At 42.8% G+C, this 21,402-nt stretch overlaps 1 protein-coding gene across 1 annotated transcript in view; it reads left to right on the forward strand.

Moving 5' to 3' along the window:
- LOC311145084 (transcription factor 7-like 1-B) overlaps window positions 1-21,402 on the forward strand; it is a 45,792-nt gene that overhangs the window by 17,507 nt on the left and 6,883 nt on the right. The window contains exon 4 of the mRNA XM_084181262.1: window positions 12,854-12,937. Within this exon, the coding sequence (XP_084037388.1) occupies window positions 12,854-12,937 (84 nt within the window). The remainder of the gene's footprint in view (window positions 1-12,853; window positions 12,938-21,402) is intronic.

The following is a 21,402-nucleotide window of genomic DNA, read 5'->3' on the forward strand; positions in this document are numbered from 1 at the left end:
TGAGCATTCGTAAATTCAGCAGTTATTCTGCACTCTGGCACACTCCGACGAGAGTGCTCTGAAATTGGAGTCGATAGCCAGAATTAACAATGTCCATTAACAATTTGAAAACTCACAACGACTCTACCAGCTAAGAATGACATGAATAATCAAGTCAATAAACGTTGGGTAGTTAGTTAGATAGTATATAGTTAATATACTGCCTGGCAAGTTCGATGTATTAGTAGCCAACTAAAGTTAGGTAACTAGCTAACATACCGGTACATACTGCTGTAATGCTATGTGGTTTGCACAGCGTAACTAACAAATTGTCAGCCAACATAACGTGTAACGTAACTTATTTGAAAAGTCATTACTTTATAACATTGCTCAATATTTTCTTAACATTTATCAGTTAAAGCAATTAATTTGTATCCACTCTCGTTGTACTTCGGCTGCATATTTTCTGCCATTTTCTTCAAATCTGAAAACATTGTGAAGCCACGCCCATTTTCTGAAGAATTGCATTATGGGCCCTAAAAGCACGGAAATAGTGTCCACTGCTTGTATACTTCATATTTTGGCGAATGTAATACGACGTCCGGGAACTTTTGGCATACTAACTATATCCATACTATGACCAATAAGCATACTACATACTCAATTTATGTCACAAATAGTAAGGTTAGTGCAGTTAGTATGAGTATTCGAACACAGCTCTGGTCTTCCAGGTTGTTTAAATGAAAAACATGAAGTGCCTACGGCACTCCAGGACCAAGGTTGCCTACCCCTGGGATAAGGCATGTAGGTGGAACATCAGTTTTGGACCGCCATCTCTGCATATTGTGACAGTCAGTCCTAGGAGCACAGCTGATGGACACTGACAGAGCTTTCAGTGTAATGCCATAACGGAAATGGTTATTTAGTTATCATTCAGCTTGTTGATGTGGATGTTGTCCTAACATAAAATTCTCTATTGCCCCCTGGGTGCCCTTAGCTACCTCCAAATAACCCCTGTAAACCAATTGTACTTGTTAAGAAGTCACAATGTTCTGCAGAGTGTCAAATTTGATTAAAGCCAAAGCAAAGACACAAGTAATCTGAAATGTGTAGCTTCGTTGTCTCCACCTAGACTTGTGGATCCAGTTAGTCAGACGTGATGTGTGTGTATATGTATATATTCTTCTTTTACAGCTTTTCATTGTTTGATTTGTAGTTTTATGGCCTTTCATGGCATATTTCAAATCATGATGCAATGTTCTACACACTGATGAATTCCAGCTGAGATCCTAAAGCATTGGTTTCAAGTGATATTGGGATTCCTCCTTCTTCTGCCTTAGATTGTCCTTGTGATTCCTTCATTTGACACTTGTCCATATTTGTCTTAAATATGTTTTCAGAAGTTTGAAATGGTTGTCCACTAGCATGATTGATCAATAGTATACTAAATAATAAGATTTGAAATATATTCTGAAAAAATGTCCACAAAGAAAATGAAGAGCGGGGTCTCTGTGCAGTTGCAATATGGCAAAGCTTTGGAATTATTAAAGATGCACTCTCCTCCACACCTTCCACTGGCATAATCCCTCATCCATTTACATGGTTTGATACAAAATCCTTACAAATGTGAATGATTTATTTGCTGCATAGTCAGACCAGCTAGCTACATTAAAAAAAGCTCTAATCAAGCCTATATGACATGGAATAGTCCAAGGAGTCCTTTTGTTTGATTTGTACATGGGCTGGAAAGGCCTACTATTGGAAATCCCTGAAGCAGGCTTTGGGGGCAAGTCTGATTCTCGTGTGAAATGGAAAGGCTCTATAGCTGTGGGCTGAGTTGACTGGGGCTGTATGGGTGTTGGCAGGGGGAGCGCTGTTCATGAATAGGGTCTTTGACTACCTCAGACCTGCCCTGAAAGGCAGGACAAAGACCCCAGGGCAATGGCTTAGAGCCTCACAGCTGAGCTACAGAATGCTGCCTTCACCCAGTCTTCCTCCCTCCTTGCCTGATTTAAATACTACAGTGGCTTTAAGCATTCTGGAGACCAAGTCTCACATCACTTCTATACGCCACATTTTCCAACAACTTTCTCCAGTGTTTTTATTTACTACATGCTAATGCTAGAAGGCTATTTACGTGAGCTATTGTGTTGAATCTTTGGAAGAGTGGTGAATAATCTTCAGTGAGCTCCTTATAAACAGACTGGGAATTGTTTGTTTCATCTTTATTGTATTTTTCGGTGATGTGTTTTGCCATGTTATTCTGTTTTCCCTCCTTTGCTATAATTCATATTTGTCTGGGCTTAGCAAAGCCCCTCGTTAAACATGTATTAACACTAGCTCCATGGAACCCCCCTCCCCCCTCCCTCTTGTTGTTGGTAATCACAGCTATGCTTGGCGTCAGGCGGGTGAAGTCGTTCATTAGGGAACAGCGTTGTTTGTTTTCGTATAATATGGAGGTGTTGGCAAATAAATGAGATTAAATGAGATGGAGACTTTAACTTCAAATTAGTTGCTTGCTTCGTTATTTTGATTGAGCTGTGTGCTACCCCATGGTTTAAGACACGAAACCAAAAAAAGGCACGAAATCTTATCAGCAGAGTTAATGGGTCAGTTCAGCCCTGTCCAGACACTCTGTCCCCATAGGGTCTCCTGTTTCAGATGTCACTCAGAGCTTTGTTTGCCCCCCCAGGGTGAAGGGTGAGAGGTGAAGGTTCAGGGCCAGTTGGCTGAGTGGTCACCAAAGCCCCGGGTTCACTGAGCACATCCGTTCCTTTTTTCACACCAGCCCTAAGCTACGAAAAGAGAGGGAGAAAGCAACACTATTCTTGTTTTTTCCCCTTATCACAATCTTAAATTCATTTTCAGTCTCACTAATTCATTGATGTGATTATGGTGGGTAAATACTTTCACATGGGTGTAATGACATTGGCTTAGAACTTGTGCCTGAGACATGGATATGGCGTCTTATTGCAGGCTAGGCTAGTGCCATTGTATAACTATGATTTGTTCAAAGAGGAGATTAGTATTTTTGCTAGAGGCCTGCTTTGCTGCTCTCCTTCAATTACCTTTCACGCAATACAAAATGGCATTTTGATTTATTGAGCTTTTTATCAAATTCGGACTTATTATTTGCATGTGAAAAGTAATATTCTGGGGTTTACGCAAGGACACTTCGGCTCGAGCGTCTAGATCAACAATTCTGTTTTGCACCTCAGCAAAACTTCCCACCCAACATATAAGACTCCCAGCCTTTTAGTCCAAAACACCTCCAGAGTTTGCGAGCCAAAGACCTCACCCTCGTCAGCCCCCACCCACAACTCCAGCCTCTCTCCGCCCCACCACCACCCAACAAATGTCCTCCAGTCAGGTTTATTATGCAGTTTCACACAGACCAAAATTGCAGCTGCATGGAGAGCAATCTGGATCACATTAGCTCAAGAGCTGTGATTTATAAATTGTTTCTCAGGCCATAAATCCCTGCTGTAATTGTGCACAAGCTCCCCTCTCCCTTCTCTCCCCCTTCGTTCCTCCATCAGATCCTTCTCCCTCTCTCTATCTGACACACACAGCTTACAGTGCTCGGGTCATCTCTAATTGTTTGCAGGAGTGAGCACTTTGGATTTGGAAGAAGTTTGTTGCATTGTGAAGTGGGACAGATTTTTGTTTTTTAGGAAAGAATATATCCAGATATAAAGATATTTTCCTCCAATCTCAACAAAACTACTATGCGAGCTGAACAGCATAAGCAGTGTTGCTAGTGGTGATTGTGGAGAGTGGTCGGTGTTCAGGTCTGTGGCAGCGTGGTCTTGGCTCCACATTCCTAAACACTCTCAGTGTAATTGGTAGGGGCCTCCCCTTAGCTCTGCCCCCTATCTGGGAATCTGATATTTGCTGCAGCCCCTGGTCATAATCACCTTGCCCCTCTCATAAGAATGTATTCAGATTGAATTATAGTAATATGCAGCGACTGGAATTGTTGTCCATCTTTATGGATTTCTATCATGGTTGGGATCAATTCCATTTCACTTCCAGTCAATTCAGGAAGTACACTAAAATTCAAATTCTCTTCAATGCTTTTCAATTAGGAAAAATTTGAATTTAAATTGGAGTTTGGTTCACTTTCTGAATTGACTGGAATTTAAATGGAATTGACACCAACCCTGATTTCAATATCATTCCATTTACATTTAGTGGCCCCATTCTCCCTGATATCATGAAAATCTCCATGATATCATTGGCATTCATCAGGACTCTTGGCTAGCATTGTGCCTTTGGTACTTCCTATCATCCCTTTCAGATACAGATCATTTGATTTAATTTGACATGGCATTTATTATCCATAAAGATTTGTTTTCTTTCTTTAAGCTCACTGAATTTCATCCTCCTTCCTTTTCCTCCAAACCCTCCGGAAAGTATTTGTTCCAGAGGTTTTTCCTGAGTATTGGCAGGGACTGAGAGGATCATGTGTGCTTAGGAAGGTGAAGGTTCCTTGCATATGTTTACTACTCCATTGTTTTGCTCTCAGGCGACTTGGTGAACCTTGAAGAGGTAGAAGACCTTATGACCCAGGCTCGTTTTGCTCCGTGTCCCTCCTAAAGATTTATGTTTCTGGAATTAGGGGACTGGCAGGCAGGGGGATGGGCTGACCACTTGCTCTGGCTTTCAATTGACCTAAACTCTTTAGAAACTTTATTAGGAAAGTGCCATTTTATTCATGTTTGTACTAGTGAACATTTGAATGATTATTTTTTTTGTTTCGTTGTTTGGCCGATGCAAAAAATATTTATCTAGAAAAGTGAGTCAGCAATACAGTCTGACTTTGTTTGATTACTCATTTTTATGTGAATACGGTTTTTTAAGTCAAAAGCTGCCATATTAAACTTGAACAACTTAACTCTGATGAATGGGCTGCAAGTTCAGGCCTGCATACCCGCTGTGTGTGTGTGTGTGTATACTGTGTACATGTGTGTGTCAGAGAGCGAGCGAGAGGGAGAGAGAGTAGGTTAGCAGTGGGGTGAGAGGGGTGTCAGGCAGTAAAACTGAGATGAGGCAGGGCTGAGACTTCAGGCCCTAAGATTTGTGCCTACTCGCAGTGCAAACACAGGAGGCATCTGCAGGCAGCTGTGTGTGGGGGGAGGGGTTGGTGCTCGGGGCAGGGGGTGCGTGGAGCTGGGGGGGGGGGGGGGGGGGGGGCTGTAGAGTGAACACAATCAGCCCTCTGTTTTCATAAGACTTGTGGTATGTGAGAGCAGAAACAAATGTGTTTAATTTAGGCCCTTTTCTCTCTCCTTCTCCCAAGCACCCCACCCACCCCACTCTTTCAAACTGACTTTTTCTAAAAGATGCTTCATGGCCTCCTGCCTGTGTCAGCTGGTCTGAGGAGTTATACAAAAGTTGGCAGACTTATCCTCGTTTAAGATCAAATTTACCCTGAGGTGTAAATATTTATCTACATTTTCTGGAAAAAGTTTATTTTTGGTTTCTACATCAGTTTAGAAGTGATTACTGTGTAGAGGTATTTACCCTGTTGTGTGGGGGTGTATGGCGGACTTATTATTGCTTCTTAACCTGCTTGGCATGCACCACACACTCCATTATATTGGTAACCCATGCTGTCTCTGTCAGTACATTTGTGTTTGGTTATAAATGAAAAATGCAGGTTTCAATGATGTGTCATTTGTGTAGATGTTGCACTTTTAGCTCAGACACAGACACAGACAGAGAGAGAGAGTTAATTTGATTTCTCTCTTGCGCTTTACAGTAAACATCCAGCCAACCACTGTTAGCCACAACTAGTTCTGGAGTTAATTACACAGAGGTTTACGGCTGTGCATTTCAATGAAAGTAGGCTGCTCCCCAAACAATAAAATGTTGTGTTCCTGTACAACTGGACAAACAGTGCCAGGCGAAATGACGTGAAAGACAGACAGTCTCCTCCGTTATAAGTGTAGCATGGCTTGACATTGGACCGTATTAATACTGAGTTTACCAGAGTAGCCTATCACAATTGAAACCAGATACCCCAGGTATGGAAAACCACATAATTGACTTCAAATAATTGAGTGCAACAGCGTGGCTGCCTCCTCTCTCTGTATGAGAAAGTGAGCCTCCTGCCAGACACATTATTATTTTCTTGTGGCTCTGATTATACATTGTTTAATTTGACCTGCCTGCCGTTGTTTTCTGTAATACAATTGCTAACTTATTCCAAACATTCACCCCAACAAGTGCTTATTTTCCATTTTCCATTACATTTTAGTCATTTAGCAGACGCTCTTATCCAGAGTGACTTACAGTTAGTGAGTGCATACATTTTCATACTGGCCCCCCATGGGAAACGATCCCACAACCCTGGCGTTGCAAGCGCCATGCTCTAACAACTGAGCTACAGGGGACTTTTCCCTAACCACATCTGATTTGAAATTGCCTTAAAGTAAATGAAATTCAATTAAAACAATACTGTGCTTAGTTTAAAGAGACATATTCACTGTTCTGCTGTAGCAACACTCTTTAAGCTCTGGCTACAGGAAGCAATAATTCAAGATCATGTCAACCCCCCCCCCCCCCAAAAAAAAAAAAAAAGCAGTCTCACTAAAGCCACAGTCTTTTTCACTCTAGTAAAACCCTCAAGTCAGTATTCAGAAAGGACAAAATAAGAGGTAGCAAAATCCATATTCTGTATAAAATATTTTTTGCAGCACAGTTAGCCTAGTGGAATGAGACGGAAGTCAAAATTAATTAGTGGGGACTTTACAAACAACCTAATGTTAGCAGCCTAAATAAAACTGGCTTGCAGACCAGTTTGACATTTTTCAGAATATATATCAGCTAGTCATATGACATTAAAGCTCACTGAGTTCAATACAATTTAATCTATTTCATGTTTGTGTAATATTTAGAATTCCTTACAAAAATGTGTAGAAGAACACAAGCTGCCTTTTTTTCTGTTGAGCATAAAAGCAATAAGAAAGTGTTTATGATTATGCAAGTTGTCTTTGTTTTTCTGTGTCTTAAACCTCAACTTTGTAGCTTGTAGACGAGCATGGACCAGTGATGTCAGCTCTGTATTTGACCAAGACTGATGGTTGTTAGAAAGCATGGATGGTTGTTATGTTGGATTTATCTGGGACTGTTTGGCATGGCGTGTAACTGGTTTAGAATCTTGGCAAAGCCCCTCCACTGTGTTTTTAAGACCTCCCTCACGCTGCCTCCCCTCTTCACTCTCCTCTCTCCCTCTTTGCGCTAATAGTTATTTTGTATACAAGAGCATGTTAAGAGGCCAATGAGCCTGGCCTTAATAGGCCATGTTGCCATAGAAACCAGTGCACTCTGGATGGCTGACCTTTGACCCAGTTTTTCTCTGGCTGTGAATAAGAGAGCAGGGCGACCAACCGGGTCACAATAGAGGCCCAGCGAGCTGAGTGAGTGCCCCTGTCACAGTCACTTAACTTCACTCCTCCACGTACTAATGGACACTTCGAATGTGCTAGCCATTAGAAGGATGCTAGTGACACTGCTGGAGACAGTAGCCTTCTCAGGGTTAACCCCATGCATAACCTGGGTGTCTGCTCTGGGCTGGGGCGTTGAGAAATATCACCCTGCTGTTCACATATCCTACCACACACATCTATAATTTTTATATTATCAGATTAAAAATGGCATAGTTTGCAATGTATCCATTTTAAGACTTGTGCATTTAGCACACAGTTTATCCTGAAACTCAGTTTTTGGGGGAGTATGACACCAGGGCATTGAAAGTGAATTGATAATGTGTTTCTAGTTGTTATTGCCTTGGAGTAGTTCATCAACTTTTATTAGACACCAAGAGAAATGTAAACACTGGTTTAAGGCAATATTTTTCTTTAATGTGAAGAACATCTTGTTATTTACTGACAACTCCATAAAGGTGGGCAGTGTATATCTATGTTTACGTAAGAAATGATAAATACAGGGTGTGGATATATTCACGGTAACGAATTGTTATTTCCATCAATTATGTAGGCACCATAATATTTTCTCTGTAAGTTCCTTCGTTTTCCTCAAGATTGTTTTCATGGACAACTTCCTCTTAAGGTACTCCACTTTACTGCAGAGAGTCAGTCAGACTGGATAATGGGCTCTTTTTCCACTAACAGCTATTTCTGTGGCCAGTAGCAGCCAAGCTGACCAGCAGAACTGCTTGTCGTTTCCCCATCAATTAACCACTAATTAGCACAATGAGGGCTGAAGTTTGCTTAAGAATTGTCTATGTAATTGCCTGTAATGTCCGCAAACAATGGGTCTTAATTCAAACTTTGAGACAAGCTTATAATTGTATGTCATGCATAGATCAAGTAGAGGTGGCAATGGCTCGCATAAGCAGGTGATTTGAGCGGAGATAAACAGGGAGGGACTATGGCGTAAGGATTGGCAAGGCCATTGTGTGGTGCTGCTGTTCATATGGGTAGAGGATAATTAACACCTCACTCTAACAGCAAGCTGTGTGGCCCATTTTATTTTATGTTGGGGGGCAAAAGAAAACAATGGGGAGGGACTCTCCACAAAGTAGGTGATTGACATTATATGCTGGAGAAAGCCCTGGAAGCATTCCTCTGGCCCTGCTGTTTGGAGAGGAGAGTGATAGGGGGGTTGATGCCACAGCGCCAGGCAGGTTTTGGACCGGTCGGAGCTGGAGTGTCACTGTCAATTAATCTGTTGGTATTGGAAGGGCAACTCCACCACTTTTCAACCTCATTTTCATTATCTCCAGCACAATACCAGTGTCAACATACTGTATGTGAAAACGGCGCATTTCTACGTTTTGTAGAAAAAAATATAAAGTTAAAAGTTCTAGCCGATGACATCATCAAAAGTTAAAACATTAAACAGTGATTTACAAACACTATGAGATTCGCGGTGATGTGGGGAGCAAGAAATGGGTCTACACCGGTAGCGTTTGCTGGCCGAGAGTACTTAGCACCTCTGAACCGAGTGCCGGCCGTAATTTAGAAACCGGGTGCCGGCCGAAAATGACGGCATTCAGACCAACGGGTGGTCCCAAAAATACACACCGCCGAACGAACGGCAGACGAACGGCAGATCAACATTCGGTGCGGTGTGTGTGTGTGTGGTCCCTAAATAGACATTGTAGACATTTCCAAAGACACATTTTTGTAGTTGTTTGACTATAGAACAAAATACCCTGAGGACGTGCCATGCCTTTGACATCAATCGCAGATTGACTACACTCCAAAGTCTGCAGATAGTTGTTGGAAAAGTTTGGGCTGTTTTTTTCTGTCTCTGGCAGAGTGTCTGACTTACTTTGACAACAAATGTCCAGACATCTGCCTCTCCTCTCCTCCGTGCTCTGATGTTGCCTGGCCAGCAGTATGACGGCACACACTTCAGAGATGACAAAGACACTTGGCCATGTTTCCCCCTGTTCTGTGAGAGAAATGTAACAATTAGAACCCAACTCTGGCAGTCAGCATGCCCCAGAGCATTATGTTGTATTCTCTCTGTTCGAAAAACCAAAGGGCTTCATCTTGGCTTTTGGGAAATTTTCTGTGGCGACTTTGCCACCTTTGTTGCATCTGGGTCCCTGATAAGTAGCACAGTATTCTACTGATGTCTATTCTGAGTTCTGGAGGCAGAGGGAGGCTGGAAGACAATTAGAGGCATGGAAATGGATCAGATAGTTGCAGAAGTTGACTTTATTTGCACAGCTCTCACAGCTTCTGACACTCTTCACCAGAGCAGTCTCTACAGTGAAACCAGTGTCTCAATGGAGGCCAACCTAGGTCTGCTCAAATTGTGTTTGTTTCTAATGAAATTAAGGGCATCTGCAAAGCATTACAGGATTGCCTGAAGTTTACTGTAAAGTGTAATTGCTGATTTTAGTTTATCAGTGGTTTCAATCTTTTACAGACTATTCAATAAGACTTCAGCCCCTTTTCAATAGTATTTTTATTAGTATCTTCCTATTTACCATGCCTTCCTTTCTGGGTTTTATGTACATGTTTATGAACCTGAGAACATTTTTATTTGGGGGGGATTTAATCAAATCTGTTAACCAGATTTCTGTGTTTTTAGTCAAACACAATTTGTAATTGATTTTTGATTGAATAGGGGCCCCTTGATTCTTAGCCTAAATGTTCTGTGATTTTGAAGAGAGAACATGACATTCCCACTTTGATTTGAGACTCCCGCCCCGTACTTAGAGTGAAGGAAAGATCTACATAACGACTGGTCTCTCAGCTTTTCCTGCATGAGGAACACTGACCTTTGCCTATATATGTGTGTGTGTGTGTAAGAGTGCTTGAGGAAAGATTTCTAGAAAGCAGTTTAATAACTCTGAGGCCCCCCTGAGTTGATCCCCTACCGATGGTCTCTCGCTCTCGCTCTCGCTCTCTCATTAGTGAGTAGTGTGCGGCTGGTGTGTAGGTGACTACAGTGAGGTAGGAACTGCTGAGACTGGGTGTGTGAGGTAGACATTTACAGGGAGTGTTGGGGAAGATAGTCGTTTGAAGGGGTCTTTCTATAACCAGCCGCTCCATAGAGTACAGTGGCAATTCTATAAAGGAGGCTGGCTCATTTTAAATTTAAAAGTGCCTCGGGGTATGTTCCCCAGTCCCATAGAAGCTGTCAAATAAGGGAAGGAGGGGGCGGGGGAGCTGGGGGCGGGCATGGTCAGGCCAGGGTAGACCAAACGCTCACAATAGGGCTTGTTTCATTTGCGGAGGGACTCGTGATTGACATAGATTAGACAGTGAAAAACGTATTGTTTTGGTTTTCCCTCCAGAAAGCAGCATTCATTGGGCAGTATGCACAGAACAAAATAAAGTTTCAATAGGGAGCTAGCAGCCTCTAAAAGCAAGGGCCTCCTGACAGTTGTATGGACTTGGGCCTATTAGTTGGGACCTGCGATTCAGCCTTGAGCAGTGTGGTGAAAATGAAGAGGACTGATGTCAACTCCAAGAATCCCTTTTGGATGGGAATAAGGGTCCCCTTCCCCCCTCCCTCAGTACTCTATTGGACCCCAGCTGTCAGGAAACAATACCCTCTGCCTGCTCCGACAAACTCATTCCTGAAAATGTTTTTCTCCCTCTCTCCCTTTCCCCCTCCTGTTATGTCTTTTCCATTTTTAACCCGCAGTCATCCAAGCTTCCTTCCTCCCTATGAACTCGAGTGATGAATGAAGCTTTAAAAATCTAATCCTGCAAAGATGATTGTCAACTCTTTTAAGCCTTGAATCTTTCACATGCATTCAGCGAGTTTTCCCCCTTTTAGACTTTGTGCAACATTATAATTTATTAATGAAAGTACACAGCCTTGGTTTATGTAAGATGAGGAAACGTGCCATGTCTTATTGTACAATATGGCTTTTTTCCATGCAAAATAGATATTTCATTTATTTTAATCTGGGGTGTGGATTTTGAGAGGGAGAGATGCACAAACTAGCTGAAACAGCTAAACTGTTAAACTGGTCTTAAACCCTTCAAATCAGTACAGTGAAACAGTCAAAGGTTGCCTGATAAGACCCAAGCCCATGTGGCTGAGGTTGGTTATTGGGACTCTGAGATACACATCATCCATCCTTCTCTCTATATAGCCTGCTGCTGACCTAGCCATTTTGGGGAGTGTCATAGTGAACATAAATTAAACTACTGAGTAATGTGCAAAACAACACGCAATTAGTAGATGCATTACAACTGACACATGCAGAGGCTTTGGAATCATGTTGGTATTCTATGCCCAAAAGGCAATGTAGATTAACTATGATACCAAATATCTATGTGTGCTCGCACAAATGCAGCGTAAGCGGAAATGAAAACCCTTTTAATTAATTTAAAATCGTTGGATACCATGTAGAAAATCCACATGTATGACAGTCTGCTATATCCGGTATTTAAACTGATTCACAAACCAGATGGCTGAGCTCTGCATCGGTCCGAGCACCAGCTCCACACACAGCACCAAGACTTAAAATATATTTTTTAAGTGTTGCTTTCAGGAGGAGATAAAACAACTCCTCCATACATGACCCTGTTCCATGGGGAGTTACACATGGGCTGGACTGCCATAAATGAACAATTGTGTTAAACTCTGTGCCCCAAAAAATTGAAAAGAAAACAGTAATGTTTAAGCCAATGATAACAAGTATGATAGCAAGGTGAAAAATGCTAACAATAAAAGTGGATTAGTTTGGTTTGGGTCAAAAGGCCAAAACAATTCACCAGGATGCCATAGGCTTAGTGCGGAGACCCCACCCCTGCCTTTCCCCTCTCTCCTGATGGAGCTTCCTTCCAGCTGTCCCTTCCCACCCGCTAGTCGATGGGCGCCCACAGCTGGAATCTTGTTTTTCCCTGACAAACTGCGATTTCACAGTCCCCCTCCAGTCCGCTGTGTTCACATCCCTCTCCCCCTGCTGCCAAAAGCCTGCGTCTGTCTCCAACAGCATAGGAGTCTCATACAGGTGTCTGTCAGAGTTATGGCTCTCTGTTGGCTCCCACACCATTTATTACATTGTGGTCTGTTCTGGAATAGCTAAATCATATTTCATGCAATTCATTCTCAACAAGCATTAGTGAGTTAGTCTCAACACATTATAGCAAGTTAGGTAATAGGATATGGTGTAAAATATTGTGAGTGTGAACTGTGAGTGTATATGAAGCAGATTAGGTATTATTGTATAGAAATACATTCCTTTTCACTGTGATTGCTTTCATTTGAATCTATCTTGATCATCCTGTATCATTACAATTGTTGTTTGTTTGTTTCATTACTACCAGTAGTCTTTATTTATGTTTTCATGTTTTTGTATGCATGTCCTTCGTATATTATTTTAATGTATTTAATGTTTGATTCATGTTACTCCTTCTTCACCCCACAGTACCTGCAGATGAAATGGCCTCTACTGGATGTCCCTGGAGCTGCTGGACTCAAAGACTCCCGCTCCCCCACCCCAGGACACCTGGTGAGTACACCATACCATCCATCCATCTATCTATCCATCCACTGGGTCTAGTCACAGCTCACAGCACCCTACACTACACTACATCATTACACAACAGTCATCTAGTCATTCCATACCATGCCAGTCCAATACATAATTTATCATTAATTATCATATAATTTAAGTTCACGTCTGGCCAGTTCATATGCCTTTCCGTAGATAAGTCGTCTGTGATTAATGTTTTGGCACAGCCTCTTTTGTCCACCTCTTGACCTGCAGGACCTTGCAGGACCTGCTGGGCCTGTTACACCTCACATGGAACCGTGTTTTCGTGATAACACTAGATAAACAGCACTAGGGATCAACATACCATGAAGTGTGGAGAGAATGTAGAACAGCGTATCGTGCCTTAGATCATATCTTGCTGATCTGGGGTTAGGAAAGTGATCTGTAGATGTGCTCAGAGAACCACCCTCAGTCACCACGCTGTGAGAAAATAACCACAGTGACTCAGCCTGTGACCTCAGTAATCCTGGCTAGACGGGTCTGTTTTAGTTTGTGGTGTGATCTCATAAACGCAATGATGCACTTGACAAAGTCCTCATTGAGTGGTGTCAATGGGAAGCTGTTGTCAGTGGGAACAGTGCTGGCCTTGCCCTGGGGAATCCAGAGCTGCTCTGTGGCTGACTTCACTCTCAATTGGAAGCCAATTAAATATATTTTATTACAATAAGTGCTGACCTGTCGGTGACTCTCTGAGCATGGCTCGTTTGTTTTGTTCCTGCCAATGGATTTTATTTTATTTACTTAATATATAACATTATGAAATGCAAGGGCTTGCATTATGGGACAGCAAAACATCTGAATAAGTAGCAGAGTAATAGCAAGTGAATCAGGAGGAATTGAAAGGGGATATTGAAGACTTGACGTGGACACTGAGGTCTTTGGCTTGGTTCCATGCTGCCCTGCCTTGGCTGAAAATTCCGGATTTGTCTCTTGCAGCGAGCTTTCTATATCTGTGCGACCTTCATCTTTATTGAACGTCTATTGAACCAGGAAGGTCAATAGAGAGAGACTTATTGTGGACTTTGCCATTCAGACGTGAGGGTTTTACTGTAGCAAATTTTGAAGGAGAATATTTGACTTACTTATTTTAATTGCCTAACTTTAGATTTGGTAGTGGACAGTTTGCTTGTTCCCATCATAAGTCACTGTCTCCTTTCTCTTTTTATATTTTCTTCCCCTTCAGCTAAATCTCTTCTGGCAACAGAGTATCAGGTCATGTGAACTAGAAGAGGAAGTAGCCATGGTAGATCAGGTGATCTGAGACAAAGGGTCATCAGATGTGTGAGCAGAAGCATCCTCTGATACAGAGGGAGTGTAGCCTCGTAGCATGGGCCACTGGGGATTCAGACTGAAACACCCCACTGTGCCCTTACTCCCACCACACACACACACTCCACGGCCATAAGCCCACATGCCCTTCTGGTGAGCTGCTGCCAGGGAGCCAGGCTGATTATGTGCTCATTACCCCAGTAGCAGAGAGGGGGAGCAGGAGGCAGGCTCCCCAGGCCTGCAGAGCCCCAGCACTGCACTAATGAGAGCAAAGGGAGCGGATGGGAACCTACAGAGGTACACGGGGGTCCAGGGATTACTGCCCAGGGGCCAGGGCCAACACCAGCCAGAGGGACCTGAGGAGAGGGAGCCGGGGGACAGCAGCAGGGCTTCCATCAACCACAATCTTTATGTATTCCTGCTCTCTTCTGCAAGGACTCATTACATGTCATAATTGTATATTCATGATGGCTGGCGTGGAGACAACGTTTTTCTCTGATATTGATTATGTGCGACTCCTGGGGGTGACCCTCAAGTATGCACGTACGCATGTACCTTCAGAATCTTCAATTGTTCATGCACATATGACCCTTTTATTGATTACTTATCTGCCCTAGAATGTGTTTGTAGAAAGGCCTTCTCCCCCCTTAGTGTATTTGCTGATGAATAAGTCATTTAGCAGCAGCTCTACAGCAGTAATGAGATGATGATGATGCCATCGCTGATGATCAGATTCCTGGTGACTCAGATCATCAAGTGTCCCTCACGGTGCCTGGCCTGCAGCAGACAACAATGTGCATTGTAATGAATGATGGAGCTGGTCTCACTAGGGCTCCTCTCATTGTGTTAGTGGACCAGGAGCGAGAGGAGGCTTTGAAAAAGATATGAAACCCTTGTGTGGATATGAAAAGCCCAGGGAACGGGGAAGTCTGTCCTGTAGCTGCTGTGCAGATTGGGTCCATAAGGCCTGTATGCTAATCGGAGCCTGCTCTGGCCGAGATCCTCAATTATTCACGAGACAGGTTTGTTTAGCATTCAGTTGGTATTGCTTTTGGTAGTATTGGAGGGGGGGGGGGGGGGGGGGCTACCTCTTCATTCAATATACATCAAAGGCAATGCAGGGCCAGGTGATGTATTGTGGGAGTCAGCCTCAGCCTTGTCACTCCACCAGTAGTGTCCGGCCTTGCTGGACCGGACTGGACAGGGAGAGAGAGCTGTCTGCCATCTGGCTCCTGTGCATTTGCACAGCAGCAATAACGCACTCCTCAAACTTGAGTAATGCAGCCCGATCATCACCATGGTGATCACGCTGTCAATACCGCTCCTTCAGGTCATTCTACCATTCCTACTGGTTGGTCCATGTTAGACTGTTCGACATGTGGCACTCCAGTCTCCTTTTCACCTCATTTAACACCTTATTTACTTAACAAAAGGTACATCTCAATAGGTGGTCAAGGTAAGTCATGACATGACACAAGTAGGGTGGGCCTTTCCACTTTTGTTCTCTATTGTTCCTCAAGCAAGGGGGAGTCTGATGACATCACATTTGACCACCAGACCAACTCCTTGAATGCCCTACTCCTTGAAGTTCGCAGTTGTCTAAAAAACACTACTTTGCAAAAAACATATATTTTTTTACATTTTTTGTGTGTGTACCAGGGTAGAAAAGCCAATTTAAATAAAATTGGCGCTGGCCAATTGTCCGGGAGAAGAAGAAAAAATCCCATTATGAAGTAATGCTTTTTAGCCTATTCATTGATGGAAATACCAGTCTATGGAAATACATTTGACTGGTCATGCTTATCGGTTTATAGGTTAATTTGCATAATTTTGTGGAATTAAATAGTCAAGTGTGTAGTCTACAGTTTATTCATCAAGTATCTTATTTATCACACACGTACAGCATACAGATACAGAGCATTTGAGCGGAAAATCAGTCAGACAGCGGAGAGCTGCTGCTGCTGCAGCTTCTCAAATGCAAGGGAAGGCAGGCTTCATCAGCGCGTCACACACCACTTTGAGCTGGAGGCAGTATGCATTTTGAAAACATACTTAATTGTTTGAAACCTGAATGTTTTAACACATTATGAGGCATCTTACTTTGCTTCAAAGTAGGCTTCTAGAACTCCTCTCTTTCTAAATTCTAGCGGATATTTTAATCTCTGTCACATGAAACCGCTCGCATGCAGTACCCTTTTGACAATGGTGTTTTCCCGCTAATTGCATTATGGAACGAACATTCACGTGTAGCCTACTGCCTTGTGTGCATTGCTGCGCTTATAAAGTGAAGAAATAGTAGTTTATCAAAATTGTAAGCTAAACGTTCTGATCTGTTTCATTCGACGCATTGCTTTAAAAAAGAAAAATGGTTGTATGAATTTGGGATCCATCTTCCCACAACTGTCCCAGAGTCTGTTTTGGATTAGGATATTTATTTATGGACAAGCTGACCATATAGAATAGGTTAACTTTTCTACTATGGGTGAGAGTAGATTGACATAGGCTAGTGATTTTGCTGTTCGTTACTGGTCTTGTAGGCTGAGGAAAAGTAAATGTGGACAGTTATTCTAAACATCTTCAAAGTGCTCATCAAAATTCAGTAAGAAGTTCCGCACATCATTGCATCCTGGACTTGCATGTTCTGTTAATATGATTTACCAAAATCAAAATGTGATTTCTGTCATTCCTGCCCTAATCAGGTTACGCCACATTTTCCTAATGGAAACCCTGGGGTGTACTTTACTGTACTTATACACTACATGACCAAAAGTATGTGGACACCTGCTCTTCGAACATCTCATTTTCCCCCTTTGCTGCTACAACATCCTCCACTCTTCTGGGAAGGCTTTCCACTATATGTAGGAACATTGTTGCGGGGAATTGCTTCCAATCAGCCACAAGCATTAGTGAGGTCTGGCACTGATGTTGGGTGATTAGGCAGTTGGCGTTCCAATTCTTCCCAAAGGTGTTCGATGGGGTTGAGGTCAGGGCTCTGTGCAGGCCAGTCAAGTTCTTCCACACCGATCTCGACAAACCATTTTTGTATGGACCTCGCTTTGTGCACAGGGGTACTGTCATGCTGAAACAGGAAATGGCCTTCCCCAAACTGTTGCCACAAAGTTGGAAGTACAGAATTGTTTAGAATGTCATTGTATGCTGTAGCGTTACGATTTGCCTTCACTGGAACTAAGGGGCCTAGCCCGAAGCATGAAAAACAGCCCCAGATCATTATTCCTCCTGCACCAAACTTTACAGTTGGCACTATGCATTGGAGCAGGTAGCATTTTCCTGGCATCCGCCAAACCCAGATTAGTCCGTCGGACTGCCAGATGGTGAAGCAGTTTCCACTGCTCCAGAGTCCAATGGCGGCGAGCTTTACACCACTCCAGCCGATGCTTGGCATTGCGCATTGTGACCGTAGGCTTCTGTGCGGCTGCTCGGCCATGGAAACCCATTTCATGAAGCTCCCGACGAACAGTTATTGTGCTGACGTTGCTTCCAGAGTCAGTTTAGAACTTGGTAGTGAGTGTTGCATGTTGAAAGTCACTGAGCTCTTCAGTAAGGCCATTCTACTGACAATGTTTGTCTATGGAGATTGCATGGCAGTGTGCTCGATTTTATACACAGGTGTGGCTGAAATAGCCAAATCCACTAATTTGAAGGGGTGTCCACATACTTTTTACTAGCAAAAGTTAAAACATCAATGGAGGACGTTTACGGGGAATGTGACTAATGAGATCTGATAGTCCTGACTTCAGTGTTTGTCCGCCCAGTCCAGTCATCAGATCATCAGGACTCACAGCTCAAATATGGCCTCCTGCTCTGAATTTGAAAAGTTTACCTATTCTATATGGTCAGCTTGTCGAGAAATAAATATCCTAATCTTGTGTTTCAATACCCCATTACAGAGCAATCATGTTGACAACAGGAGCGTTGGTCTTGGTCACTATGTGTCAGCAGCTTGTCATAACTCACTTACAGCAGGATGGAGGTCACCAGATTGCTTGTTAAGTGAATCGAAGTGGTAAGAGCTCAGCATTGACATGGGTGTGCTTCCAAAGATGGCTTGTCCATGGAGTGTCCGTTGATATTTTCGGCACATTAGACTGAATAGCAGTTTTTTGTAAAGACGTCGAATGAGAATGGTACAGGTTGGGTTTGCAAAGCTACTTTCTACTAGCTTGCGGTCAAAAATTGTTTGACTGTGTGTGCTCTGAGATTTGCCAGTGTTGGATTACGCATGAAACAACCAGAGTCCATCATGAAATCAAAGGCTTTGGAAAGCCTGAACTGAATACTGATGGGAAGGCTGCAGTCCTTCCATGGCTCTGCAAAAACACTGCTTTTATAGACATACACTGGACTCAGTACCTCAGTGAAAGTCAAATATAGGAACCAGGTCCCAACATCCATGTACACAGCCATCTGAAAACAAGAAGGTACACTTTCAAAATCGGCTCCTTGGGCTATTTGATTAATCAGTGGTGAATAATTATTCTCTACATACTTTTTTAGTAATTTCTTCATGTTTGTAGGTTTCCAGTTCCACAGACACAAATTCATAAAAACAAAATTTAGCTTTTTGGTCTTAATTGAAGGATATGGTTAGGCATAAGGTTAGCAGTGTGGTTAAGTTTAGGATTAAGGTTAGGGTTAGGTTTGAAATCACATTTTTAAGAAGATAAATTGAAGAAATAGGCTGAATTTATGACTTTGTGGCTGTAGTAACTAGTGGCTACTATGTTTGTGTCAATGCTTGCCCTCTCAGTTCCTCATGTGACCTAGGTGAAACCCTAAATTATTTATTGGTGTCTAGCAACTGCAACGTGACACGGCCATTTTGTTAACCTTAAATGTAATTGCCATTGACCCTTTGAGTTGGGATGACTGGTCAGACGCAGCTTGTCTGTGATGAATGTCATAGTTCTTGGTGGGCATGTTCTAAAAGCGACTGTGTCATGTCCCTTTCCTGTTGGCATTGAAAAACAAGGCTTGGATTTCTCAACATGCCATGCATTCTTTTCACTCTTTCTTTCCTGGAGTTTTGAAAGGCTTCTGAGCCTCCCACCCAGAAGTGATCGCGTAGCAGAAAGGCACACACAAAGCTCTGGGGTTATTCAGTTTGTTCTGAGCACTCTTCCCCATCGGCTGTTTGCCTAGTAATTCAATTCAGATGTGCAGGATCCAAAAACATGTTTATTTGAATGAAATCTACCCCTCCACCCACATTGACCAAGGACTGTGCTTTTCTTAGCAGTGTTCCAAGTTTAACGGCTCAGTGAGGTACTGCCACCTTGGACTCTTTCGCCTCAAACCGCTTAACAGACAGCCACCTTGTCTCTTCACTGGCTCAGCAACTTTTTGCTATTTTTCATCTTCCTGTTACCGTGTCAACTCGAATCTAATATCATTCCTCAGTGTTGCCACACGTCAGTTGTGAAGGCATTGTTCTTTGTTACAGGGACTGGGCAGTTTAACTAGCTGGCAGGTCTATGTAGAGAGCATGATGTCTGTGTGCCAATGCAGGTCCCATCTGGCTCCAGATTGCTCTTTCTATGTCCTGGCCGTCACGTAGATTTTGTTTATATTTCAAACACAGCTCATGTTCCATGTGGTTTCCTTATTACACATTGCCCATGGATCATGAAACCAAGCATGTGAGGCTGTGATGGGTAGGAGGGTTATTAGAGGCTGAATTGAGGTATTGATGGGCTGGGGAGTTGCTTCTTCTTTTATTTAGAACCATGATTAAGTAGGCGTTCTTCACATTTACACGTTAAGACCACTTGTTGTTGTGAGATTCATTTTTCATGTTTGCTAACTGGTAACTACTGTTGAACTGCTTTCCAGCTGAAAGTTCAATGTGAGAATGAAGAACTGTAATACCATTGCCTTTGTGTTTATTTAATTGTAACTACTCGCAATATTCTGATCTAGAGGAAGGGACTTGCTTATTGCTTTTCAGTCAGCACCTAATAACCCAGTAGAAGTTGATGAGGTAACCATCTATGTACCTAAAGGTAGACCACAGAGGGACCTCTTCTCTGAAGATGGTTTAAGCAGGTAGGCCGTTGGCCAAAATGCTTTTGCATGTGGACAGCCCACGTCTACATATTTCTGTTCCGTACATTATTTGGCTTGCTTTAATCGTATGCAGACTGATCCTTCATGTTGAAACTGGCGCTGTTAAACTTTAAACTATGTTCTGAGCGAACACATGATTGGTGTATTCCAAAGTGTGAATTATTAATGGCGATCATTTCCAATTCTCACTGAAGTGCTTCCCAAAAATGTGTTGGCACTCAGGTCTAGAGGTCTCAAACAGCATCCACAATATATGGAAAATTCACTCACATTGTACATGAAGTAGAACAACAAAGAATGCCTGAAGTATACATGACATTTGGGCTTTGGGTTTTCTACATTATGCATAAATGCTTTATGCAACCATCAGTGTTTTCTCTAGTTTTTGTTTTAGCAGCGGTGGCAACGGTCGCGGAAAGGGGGGGATACCCATTGACTTCCAGTCATTGCGCTAATGCTAATTAGCAACTTCCTTCAAACTGTAAGCAGAGACATAAGAATGGTATCCACGAGTTCATCTGACTCTGGAGAAGTAGATAAAGGGCCTATATATATATATATACACACACACACACACACACACACACACACACACACACACACACACACACACACACACACACACACACACACACACACACACACACACACACTCTGAGTGAGTATATCAAACATTAGGAATACCTTCCTAATATTGAGTTGCATCCTCCACTTTGGCCCTCAGAACAGCCTCAATTCATTGGGGGCATGGACTCTACAAGATGTCGAAAGCGTTCCACAGTAATGCTGGCCCATGTTGACTCCAACGCTTCCCACAGTTCTGTCAAGTTGGCTGGATGTCCTTTGGGTGGTGGACCATTCTTGATACACACGGAAAACTGTTGAGCGTGAAAAACCCAGCAGCTTTGCAGTTCTTGACACAAACCAGTGTGCCTGGCACCTACTACCATACCCCGTTCAAAGGCACTTAAATCTTTTGTCATGCCCATTCACCCTCTGAATGGCACACATATACAATCCATGTCTCAATTGTCTCAAGGCTTAGAAATCCTTCTTTAGCCTGTCTC

The sequence above is a fragment of the Coregonus lavaretus genome, assembly GCF_964263955.1.
Source record: "Coregonus lavaretus genome assembly, chromosome: 17".
In the NCBI taxonomy this organism is placed as follows: domain Eukaryota; kingdom Metazoa; phylum Chordata; class Actinopteri; order Salmoniformes; family Salmonidae; genus Coregonus; species Coregonus lavaretus.